The sequence below is a fragment of the Brassica napus genome, chromosome C5 (genome assembly GCF_020379485.1).
Source record: "Brassica napus cultivar Da-Ae chromosome C5, Da-Ae, whole genome shotgun sequence".
NCBI lineage: Eukaryota > Viridiplantae > Streptophyta > Magnoliopsida > Brassicales > Brassicaceae > Brassica > Brassica napus.
The window spans coordinates 33,620,722-33,632,032 of NC_063448.1; the positions used below are offsets into that span (position 1 = coordinate 33,620,722).

Consider the following 11,311-nt stretch of genomic DNA (forward strand, 5'->3'; position numbering starts at 1 on the left):
AGACTACTTAAATCCTGGTAGGACCTATTCCAATAAGTCTGCCATTAAACTACCGAAGGACGATACCAAGAAACTCGGGCTTAGCCTCGAACACCTAATCTTGGTACGTCAGAACCGTTTCCGTGGAACCGTCTCCGAACACCCACATGATCACATCGAACACCTAGAAGACATGATGAATGACGAGCACAATCGTTGTAAACTCTTTTTGTTTTCCTTTGAGGGTGATGCCAGAAAATGGGTGGAAGGAAGAAGATTTCCACATTCCGGCAAGACCCACGGGAATCATTCAGAAACGCCTGGGAAAGATTCAAGAGTTATCAACTTGATTGTCCCCACCATGGTTATTCTGAACCATAGCTTATTAACACCTTTTACGGGGGTGTTAACCTGGATTACCAACTCACGCTTGACACAGCCAGTGAAGGGAGTTTCAGTACTAGGAACCCTGAAGAAGCAAAGCGTTTGATCAAGAATGTAGCAACAGGTAGATCCTACGAAATGATGGACGAAGAACGAGGAAGAAGAGTTGACCCCATAAATGGGACACATTTCGCTGAAATTAAAGGATCTTTGAACTCAATTCACTCTGTTTTAGAGGAGGAAAATCAGTTTGGGATTGATGATGATGCCCTTTCTAACCTAGAACAACAAGTAGATTTCGTGGTTCAGTATCTCTATCATGGCACCGACTGTTTTACCCAAAACTATGATGCTACTGTTGGATCACGCCGAGGCAGAGCAAAATTTAGGTTAAACCAAGCCTTTACGGGAAATCGTAAAATGGCCACTGACCTGAATGGAAAGAAAAATATGATCTATAGTGAGCTAATGAGGAAGTTTGTCGCTCTAAGCGACCACATTAAGAGACTGGACAGTCAAGTAGCGGAAAACGCGACTACCATCAAAAGAGAAACATGACGCCTCCCTGGGAGAACTGACGCAAATCTGACACGTCAAGTTGATGCTGTGTTACTAAGAAGCAGAAAACGCCTCAACCCGAGCACGATAGAAATCGACTATGCAGAAAAACGTGTTGAAGTTGAGAAAACCGGTGAAAGAAGATCACAACCAATAATTCTCGATAATCCCAACCCAGAATCAGAAACTTCTCGAGAGAAAGGACGGCCCAACACTAAGGAAGCTTAGAAAGCGACTATCAACCTCGATGAAGAAGAGGAGGGGTTGGAAGAAGATGTGGAAATCGATCAACAAGAAGGAAACAATGTCGATCGACCAATTGCGGTAAATATCGATCGACCGAGTGGAAACAATGTCGATCGACACTCGGTTCCTGCTAAACCAGCAATTGAGAGAGTATATAGGACTTTGCCACCCTTTCCTCCTAACAAGACGCAAACTAAGTGAGAATTGGATAAAGCGATCTGTAAGAAAGCATTCGATAAAATTACGCTGGAAATGCCACTAAGTGATGCCATAAAAGTATCACCTTCGATAAAGAAGTATGTTAAGGACATGGTATCCAACAGCCTCCCAGCTGCTGAACACAACGTCATGATGGTTTCAGAGGAGGTGAGTGCAATAATCCAAGGCGAAATTCCGATCAGGCGACCTCGTCGGGGCAGTTTTGTTCTGGATTGCAGCATACGAAACAAGAGTTTTCATCGATCCCTTTGTGACCTGGGATCCAGCGTAAATCTAATTCTGCACTCTGTCGTGATATCCCTGGGATACGACGAGTTCAAACCAACCAAAATAACTTTGGTTCTTGCTGATAGGTCCGTTAAAGTACTTGAGGGAGTACTAGATGATGTGCTAATAAGGTTTAATGACTGTCACATACCAACGGACTTCGTTGTGTTGAAATGCCAGAATGAACCAAAAGATCCCCTCATTTTAGGTAGACCATTTCTAGCTACGGCTGGTGCGATCATCGACGTGAAGGAAGGTTGAATATGTCTAAACATTGGAAACATTCCAATGACATTCGATATGGAAAAACTGATCAGACGACCCTTAATCGATAAACAAACCTCTTACGTGGACGATATCTCTGAGTTGGCTGAAGAATCCTTCATAGACGTATGCTCAGATGATCCCCTGGAAAAAGTGCTTACATTTACCGAAGAGGAGATGTTTAGCATCAGCAGCAGGGCTGATGAATACGCGCGATTAATTGACGCAAGTGTAGAATTAGCAAATGTCGATGACGTGGAGGATGACGATTCGGAAATCAATGTCGATCGATATTTGAAGGCCGTCGTCGATCGACCATCCTCGCTAGAAAACTGGTATCCCGAGAAAGCACCAAAAATTGAGTTAAAGCACCTACCTGTCGGACTCAAATACGCTTTTCTCTACAATAAATCCTACCCCGTAATCGTAAATGCCAGCTTAACAAACCGAGAACTTGCGTTTTACTAAATAAACTGTGGAAGTATAGGAAAGCCATCGGGTACTCTCTCGAAGATATTTCTGGTATATCTCCAAATCTATGCATGCGCCGAATTCACTTAGAAGACGATTCCAAATCGTCAGTGGAACAACAAAGGAGGCTAAACCCGAATTTCAAAGAAGTTGTTAAGAAGGAAATTATAAAACTTTTAGATGATGGAGTCATCTACCCAATTTCGGATAGCAACTGGGTGAGCCCCGTGCATATTGCACCAAAGAAAGGTGGAATTACAGTGGTAAAGAATGATAAAAACGAACTCATTCCTACACGAGTTGTCACTGGACATCGAATGCGTATCGATTATAGAAAACTAAACGCTTCCACCAGAAAAGATCACTTTTCTTTACCCTTCATTGATCAAATGTTGGAAAGATTGGCAAATCACCAATACTACTGTTTTCTTGACGAATATCGGGATTTTTCCAAATCCCTATACATCCTGACGATCAAGAAAAGACTACCTTTACATGCCCGTACGGAACATTCATATACCGCAAAATGCCATTCGGTCTTTGTAATGCTCATGCCACTTTCCAACGATGCATGATGTCAATCTTTACGGACATGATAGAAGATTTCATGGAAGTCTGATATCACTCAAATTACCCTAATGAGTGAATTACTCTCTCAAATAAGATGTTCAGTTGTAGTACTTAGGGATCGAATCCACAAAGAGCTAGGGAACCTAATAAATCTAATCAGATTAGTTAAGCTAGGTTGTTTAATGATTTAAATGTAAATTTGCAGGTTTGTGAGCAAGTGATTGCTCGATTGATTGATTGGGGTTTTGGTACTTAAATGGAAATAGCTAAACTTAGGGTTTTTATTCAGGTAATCAGGATAATAATCCTACAGATGCCTAATAAGTTGTATGCATGATATTATAGAGCTCAACACTTAATAACAAACCATTAGGCTTTCGTTTTCCAAGTTTGTGTATTGACTAGTGTCGATCGATTATTCTATAGGAACATCGATCTTTACACTTATTGAAACGTCGACCGATTATTCGATTCGAATATCGATCGACGCTCTTGGTCAAGCGTTAATGCGCGGATTGTATATGCGCACTAAGCTTCCTAGATCAGCGCTCGCCTTACTCTGGCAATCTTAGCTCAGTTAGGATGGATTCAGGGTGAGATGCAAGCTATCGCTTATGTCTACAACTCCTAGGGCAAGTTCTAGGTAGGTTATCTAGAAACAAACACTAATGACAATCCTAAAGATGAATATCACAACTTAGCAATCTATAGTTGGGGCTAATCCCTCATAACGTATTTAAACCCTAAAATCTAACAAGAGAACTACCCAGACATGGCTAAGGAATTCATAACAACAATAAGGTATAAAAACTGCATAGATAAATAAATAGATATCAATGGAGTTCCAATCATAAATCTCTTTGGATCTTCTCTCCAATCTACTAATTATCCTAGAAAACCTTTGCTGTAAAATCAGTAAAACAAGAAAACACACTTTGCCTCTAACATGTTGGCAAAGCTTTATATAATTAGGTTAAAACTCGTCAGGGGTAATCTTGCAAATAGGTGAAGACTTGGGCTCTAAGTCGGCTGAGACCAAACGGGCTTTCTACGCGCTTCGCTGTCAATCGATGTCAAGATGTGAACATCGATCGATTATTCTTCTTCAATGTCGACCGATGGTCGTGCTCGATGTTCATCTCGGGTGCTTACTCCAAATATCTCCAAAATGCTCCAAAATCATCATTTTCCTCCAAATCACTCATGATCCTCTAAATATGCTAAATAGACTCTATAATATAATAATTATTAGTTAAAACACTTATAAACCATGGGTAAAAGTGGGTCAAATCCATGGTCTATCAACTCCCCCAGACTTACCCTTTTGCTTGTCCTCAAGCAAAACATATAGGCAGTCTCTCTGAAGGAGGTTTGAAAACAGCAGGGACTCACATAATTTTAAACTTAAAATCAACACTTAGACAGTCCTAGTCTCAGAAGCAACCAAGTTCATCTAGTCAACAACTTAACAAATCATGTCTGACAATCCCCTCTACCAACCTCAATTCTTACATAAATAAAGTGTAGGCTTTACCTTGGGAGTATTGATCACAAGATGCAAGGATGCTCAAACAATTACCTAGACCTGCAGGTAAACAATAGTTTCTATCCTCTCTCTCTACTAATTTTCTCTCTTAGTTAAAGTCTGCTTTATTGCAAGATCATTGACCAAGATTGGACAGGCTTCCATGAATCAAGCTTTAATGGTCTTAGCCACCAAATCCTGTTCACTTCTTTTTGACCTATATCGTAGGATTATTTGTGAATCAAGCCTTAATGGTTGTAGCCATCATGTCCTGTTCTAATCCTTTACCTATAGAATTCTTATGAAGCAAGCCTTAATGGTTGTAGCCACCAAGTCATGTTCGAATCCCTTCCTAATAAATCTATCTATATATATTATTATTATTATTTTTTTTTGTAACTATATCTATAATTTTATCTATAGTTCGAAAATAGAGAGAGAAATGGTGATAAATCTATACAAGGCTTTACCTTCCAGACTTGTTTGAAGAATCAGATCTCATGTAATACACTCCTAGGATGCTTCTCTGGTTGGAATGGGATAGATCCTTGCAAACAGAGAATCAAAGACTCAATCTGCTTCAAGGTTTGTGGAATGAATGGTGACACAAAGAGATGTGAGAGGTCTCCTTGATACTCCTAAGTGAATCCCTTGGATATGACACACCAAGACAATCACTCTTGTGGTTTTGTTAGATATGACACACTAACAAAGACTCAAGAAATCTCAGATCTACAAGAAGACTTGCAGCCGTCAAAGAGAGACAAGAGTCTGAAAATAAAAGATTGGATAGTTCTATTAGGGTTTTCAGACACATATTTATAGAGAAGGCAAGGAACAGGCTCCTTGGTCTCTAAATGGGCCTTAAAAATAAACCTTATAAAACCTTATAAAAACCTTATAAAACCTTATAAGGGTTCTCAAGTCTGGCAGCTTAATTCTCAAGTCTAGCAGCCTAATTCTCAAGTCTAGCAGCCTAATTCTGCTTCATGTTATCAAAGATAAATAATTAAAATAAAGTCTTGAACTGAGATCATCAAATGAGTGATAGGAAAGCAACATATGGCCTCATTAAAAACCTATCTTTGGAAAACCCAGTGGGACAAAACCAAAGATAGGGAAAAAGAGCACACATATGTTACTTGCTCATTTGATGTCTATCTTGGAGCTGAGATGGCTTGAATTGTGGCAAGTGTGTCTTGGTTGATCAAGCTTCTTCCAAGACTCTCTTCTTGCTTCAGTGATGTCTTAAGTAATCCTCCAATGGCTTCTTTGAGTTGCTTGCTTCTGGCTCGAGTCATAGGACCTTCAGATATGGCTAGAGCTCCTCCATCAGCTGGATCATCCATGCTCTCATTATCTTCTTTGTTTGGCTGGTCCATGATCATATCATCCCCTCCCTCTTGAAAAGGATTTGTCCTCAAATCTAGCTCATCTGCAACAAAAGGAGCCAAGTCAGTAACATTAACGTTGATAATCAGATTACACTTACCTTGCAAGCCTCTTTGATAGGCATTGTTGCTGACTGGATTTGTTTGGTAGAAGGAACTGATACGTTGGGCTCTCCATACTCCTGATGCATTCCCCAAACCCGATTCACACACACTGAAACAAAACAAGTTAGCACATGCGAAGTTGTCATAAAGTAAGAGTCTTATCCCAAATTTTTTTCTGCTCGGTTTTGGATTGTAGGCTGCATCTGGAGGTGCTTCTTTGATGATGATAAAGCCAGGGACGTCTTGGTGGTTATCCTGGTCTAGATCAGGTGGTTTGAATCTCTTATCTTCCTCATTTTTGTAGTTTCTTCTTATATGCTTCCAAGCTCTCTTAAAATCTGCACATGGCTCTTTTGACAAAAACAAGTGCATCATATCTGTGTAATTAAATAAAGAACTTTTGAAAACATGATTATTTACCTTAGCATGCTCACCTGGTCGCCATAGACAGGATTGAGATGTTCTAAACTCAGAAAAGTTCAGACAAAGCAAACACAGAATCACCCGACTTGTAGAGCCCATAACTCTTTCATTTAGAACCTTTGGACATGATTCCAATTCGACGTGAGACCATGATGAGTTAAGTTTCCATGGCAGTTGAGTTTGTTGCTTAATTCCTTCTGGTTGCTGAGATATGATCCTCGGACTGCTCCTATGTCAAAGCTGGCGGCTAGACAGCTTCCAAGATTTGATTGTTGCATCTCCAATTTAGCCAAGGATCCATTCTTGATACTCTGATCATTACTATAGCCTCTCCTTTCGAAAAGTATAGCACTCAAAACTGTTTGTCCTCGGGTTGGTTTATTTGGAGATTGATGTAGACTGAGTCCATCTGGTGGTTTCTCCTTGATTTGAGAAGAAAACATGAGTTCTCCTCCTACTCCAGTAATCACTTCACCATTTACTCTAATGAAATCTCCATCTCCACTCTTGGTTTGACAATCTCTGAAATGGTATTGAAGCTTTTGCAAATCTAGTGGCTTACACACCTTGACATGATCAAGAAGCAAGACATTTTGATCAGCTTCCAAATCTTTATTACCCAAGCTGGTTCTAGCACGAGCAGAGCACTCTCCAGGGATGATAAGTATGCTGTCATATACTCCAGGTTTCCACAAATAGATCTGTAACCTTCCAGCCCAATTGCGTTGTCTGGTTTGTTGGATCCAGGAAAGAGTGGGTAACATTCTCCAATTGGTTTCGTAGTGAAACTCTTGCTGAGCTGAGACGTGCATCCCTTTAACTTCAGATGGTAAAAGATCACCAAAAACAATTGTTGTTGCTGCCGATTTCTTCTCAATCACTATGGGATTGTTCCTGTGATTCCACAAATCTCCTCCAGGCTCAAATACAACATGTTCCATGCCCAGTTCGTGTCTTGAAAGCTCTACTGCTCTGGTCTTGTTCCAGACAAAGAGATGGATCAGAAAAGTATCCAAGAATGTCTTTTGGAGATCACACGGATCAAAGACAATCAGTTGTCCCTTTTTGTAAGCTGTCTGTGGTTCCCTGGGTGTCTCTTCTGGTACTATGGCTTGTTTGAAAGGAACCATGACGTTCTGAACAGGCTGCTCATCTTTCTGAATGGCAACTGATGATTCTTTGGCTTGATCTCCTTGAATAGAGGTAGTTGATACCGGCTCTGCTGAATTAAGTTCTAAGACTGAAGTGATTAACTCCTGGTTCTGTTCTTCTAAGGATGGACGTGTAGTATGGGTATCCCTGAATTGTTTCTCCACATCCATAATCACCTGAGACAGCTTCTTTATGTCCTCCTCACTGAACCAGCTCGTTGTCTTGCTAGGTAAACCAATAACACTGGTTGAACTTGATCTCATTCTGCTTTGTTGTTCCTGGACTGAGTTTGAAGAGCATGGCTTTGTTTCATACTGTTTTCGAAGTACTTCCTTGTGGTACTGTCTTGGAACATACTTATGACACATCAAAGCCCTCAATTTGAGCCAGGTTGCAACAGGTTCTTTTCCATAGTGTCTCCTAGATGACACCAATTGATTCCACCAGCTTGAAGCATAACCATAAAACTCAGCAGTAGCCATTTGAACCTTCTTTCTTTCAGCAGAGTGTTGACAGTTAAAAATCAACTCCATCTTCTCTTCCCACTCCACGTATGCAGCAGGGTCAGCATCACCATAGAAAGGAGGGATTTTTAGCTTTTGATCAGCCAATTTATCTTTGTGATTGCTTCGGCCTTCATGCCCACGTCTTTGTCTCCTCTCACTGCTTCTAGACTCAAAACTCTAACCAGTAGCTTGTTGGAGTTCCTGTCTCAACTCATGCCGGAATTTATCAAGGCTGGCTTTCATCTTCTCCTGCATCTGAGCACTCATAACCTTAAGTAAAAGCTTTTCATCCTTAGTGAGTTCTCCTTTTTGATCTCCTGCCATGGTACCTGAGACAAGAGAAAGACTAAGCCAGTAAGTAGTTCGAAATCAAAATTAAATAAGGAAAACAAACAAGAGATGAAAAAATTCAGCACAGATCTAGAATAAAAATTCTCAGATTTATCACATTCAAAGCACAGAACAACAGATCTATCAATATTGACCTCAGATTGAAAATAACAAGCCCTAAATCAGACAATAATCAGATACTCAACCTGAGATTAGATCTAGAACAGTTTGACCAAAAACTCAAACAGATCAAGAAAAACTCAACCTATTCAAGCCCAAATCGAATCAGATTCAAATCTAGACAGAGAATTTCGACCACAAACCCAAACAGAACAGATCTAAACAGATTAGAAGAATTTCAATTTTTTTTTTTTTTCAGATCTAGGGTTTATAAGAAAATTTCGAAATTGAAAACAGAAGTAGAGAGTTTAGAAACTTCCTTCCAGAGATTTGCTCTGATACCACATAATACACTCCTGGGATGCTTCTCTGGTTGGAATGGGATAGATCCTTGCAAACAGAGAATCAAAGACTCAATCTGCTTCAAGGTTTGTGGAATGAATGGTGACACAAAGAGATGTGAGAGGTCTCCTTGATACTCCTAAGTGAATCCCTTGGATATGACACACCAAGACAATCACTCTTGTGGTTTTGTTAGATATGACACACTAACAAAGACTCAAGAAATCTCAGATCTACAAGAAGACTTGCAGCCGTCAGAGAGAGACAAGAGTCTGAAAATAAAAGATTGGATAGTTCTATTAGGGTTTTCAGACACATATTTATAGAGAAGGCAAGGAACAAGCTCTTTGGTCTCTAAATGGGCCTTAAAAATAAACCTTATAAAACCTTATAAAAACCTTATAAAACCTTATAAGGGTTCTCAAGTCTGGCAGCTTAATTCTCAAGTCTAGCAGCCTAATTCTGCTTCATGTTATCAAAGATAAATAATTAAAATAAAGTCTTGAACTAAGATCATCAAATGGGTGATAGGAAAGCAACATATGGCCTCATTAAAAACCTATCTTTGGAAAACCCAGTGGGACAAAACCAAAGATAGGGAAAAAGAGCATACATATGTTACTTGCTTATTTGATGTCTATCTTGGAGCTGAGATGACTTGAATTGTGGCAAGTATGTCTTGGTTGATCAAGCTTCTTCCAAGACTCTCTTCTTGCTTCAGTGATGTCTTAAGTAATCCTCCAATGGCTTCTTTGAGTTGCTTGCTTCTGGCTCGAGTCATAGGACCTTCAGATATGGCTAGAGCTCCTCCATCAGCTGGATCATCCATGCTCTCATTATCTTCTTTGTTTGGCTGGTCCATGATCATATCATCATGTATACCAAGCCCCAAGACAAGCAGAGTTGAGCTCAATTAGGTTGGAGGTCAGCTTTGGTTCCTTCAAACACTCTCAGCAAGTGTAGCATAGTTGACAGGTTGATCCACTTTGGTATCTTTAGTACTATCTGCAACTAGTAAGTCTAGAATGGTGTGGTTAGATAGCAAGCAAAATCAATAAGTTGTTCATCCCCTTCTTGACTCAATAAATTTTTTTTTTTTTGAAAACATTTTCATAAGACTCATGAATAAACTACTATCAGTAAACCTCACCCCAGACTTAAACTACACAGTCCCCAGTGTAAATTCAATCAGAGTTATGGTAATAACTAAATCATAAGGACTCAATGTAACAAGTTAGAACAATATACCAGACCGGAATGGATGTCGATCGATGTAAAGGTGTTGATATCGGTCGCGGCAGGTGATGTTCTGTCGATCGATGTTGGTAGTGTTTCGTCGGTCGATACTCACAGCAATCGTCTACTTGGATCTCTCTTTTTTTTTATGACCTGAATTAATTAAAAACCAACTTAAATACTAGATTAATAAAAACTAATTAAATATTACCTAATAATGGGTTGCCTCCCACTCAGCGCTTTGTTATAGTCATTTAACTTCACTTTTGGAGGTGATTCGACTAGTAATGTGGAAAGTTGGAACTTGCTGGGAAACAAGTCTCCATCTTTTCTCTGCGCTTGTTGAACCATGTACCAGTGAAGTCTCTCATTGCTTCATCTCCTCTATGCCATCTGTCCTTCATTGTTGCAGTTGTGTTCTCTGTCTTCTGTAATCTGTCTCCAAGACTTTCAAAGTTGAACTGATGTCTCATAAGTGTAGCGTAAGTGTCAGCTGAAATATCCTATCCATGGTTGTGTGTATCAGACATGTCTGATGTCACCTTTGGTACTAGCCTGCCTCGGTTTGTAGCTTCGTCGACCGATGTGCGTCTATGATTGTCGGTCGATTTTTTGTTGCGTATGTCGATCGATGCTGATGCTTCTGGTCGACGAGCGACGTATCCCTGAATCTCTACTATCTCCCTCTGTATTGCTTCTATCTGAGAAGTCAAAGACCTTGTTGGGGTCAAAATCGGTCACGACGGAGTCAATGTCTAAAAGTCCCCGGAAAGTATTTCTCGCAATATAAATTTCGTATAATTTTTATTGAAAAGGTTATACGACGAGTTATCGATATATTTTATCGACAACAAGACGCAAACATTGTTGGGGTCAAAAACGGTTATCTCAAAATAAACTTCCAAAAATTGTGTGTCTGTACGAAATATTTCTCAACACACTCTCGACAAAAGCTCCTGAGCAAAAGACTCGAGAGAAATGGATCACGGAACCAAACACGCAGTCCAACTCGTTTGCTCAGACCTTTTGAGGTGCAGAACTGCACAGACACGTCAGATGTTTAGCTATGGATGAAGATCTTGCCATGGTTTGATTGAGTCCATCTTTGGATACAAGATAGATCTTTGAGTTAGCTTTCAAATGCCACCGGTCTGCGGTCAATCAGCATCCTAAAGCATAAGTTATGCCTGTTTTATTGAAGGGTGGACAGAGCACACCGTCCA

The 11,311-nt window shown here is 40.0% G+C and overlaps 1 protein-coding gene across 2 annotated transcripts; it reads right to left on the reverse strand.

Annotated features, from left to right (window-relative positions):
- Positions 1–5,782: 5,782 nt before the first annotated feature.
- Positions 5,783–9,719, reverse strand: LOC125586852. 2 transcript variants are annotated; one of them, XM_048756604.1, is made up of 2 exons: positions 9,466–9,719; positions 5,783–8,389 (listed from the first exon to the last, which is right to left on the reverse strand). In XM_048756604.1, the coding sequence occupies exon 2, from the start codon at positions 8,085–8,087 to the stop codon at positions 6,513–6,515; it is 1,575 nt and encodes a 524-aa protein (XP_048612561.1). In that variant the 5' UTR covers positions 8,088–8,389; positions 9,466–9,719; the 3' UTR covers positions 5,783–6,512. The 2 variants fall into 2 exon arrangements, with proteins under 2 accessions (XP_048612561.1, XP_048612562.1); XM_048756605.1 differs by lacking the exon at positions 9,466–9,719 and adding an exon at positions 8,853–9,335.
- Between the last annotated feature and the right edge of the window lie 1,592 nt (positions 9,720–11,311).

Coding starts and splice junctions, on each gene's coding strand:
- LOC125586852 (XM_048756604.1), bottom strand. CDS start 8,087: ATGGAGTTGATTTTTAACTGTCAACACTCTGCTGAAAGAAAGAAGGTT.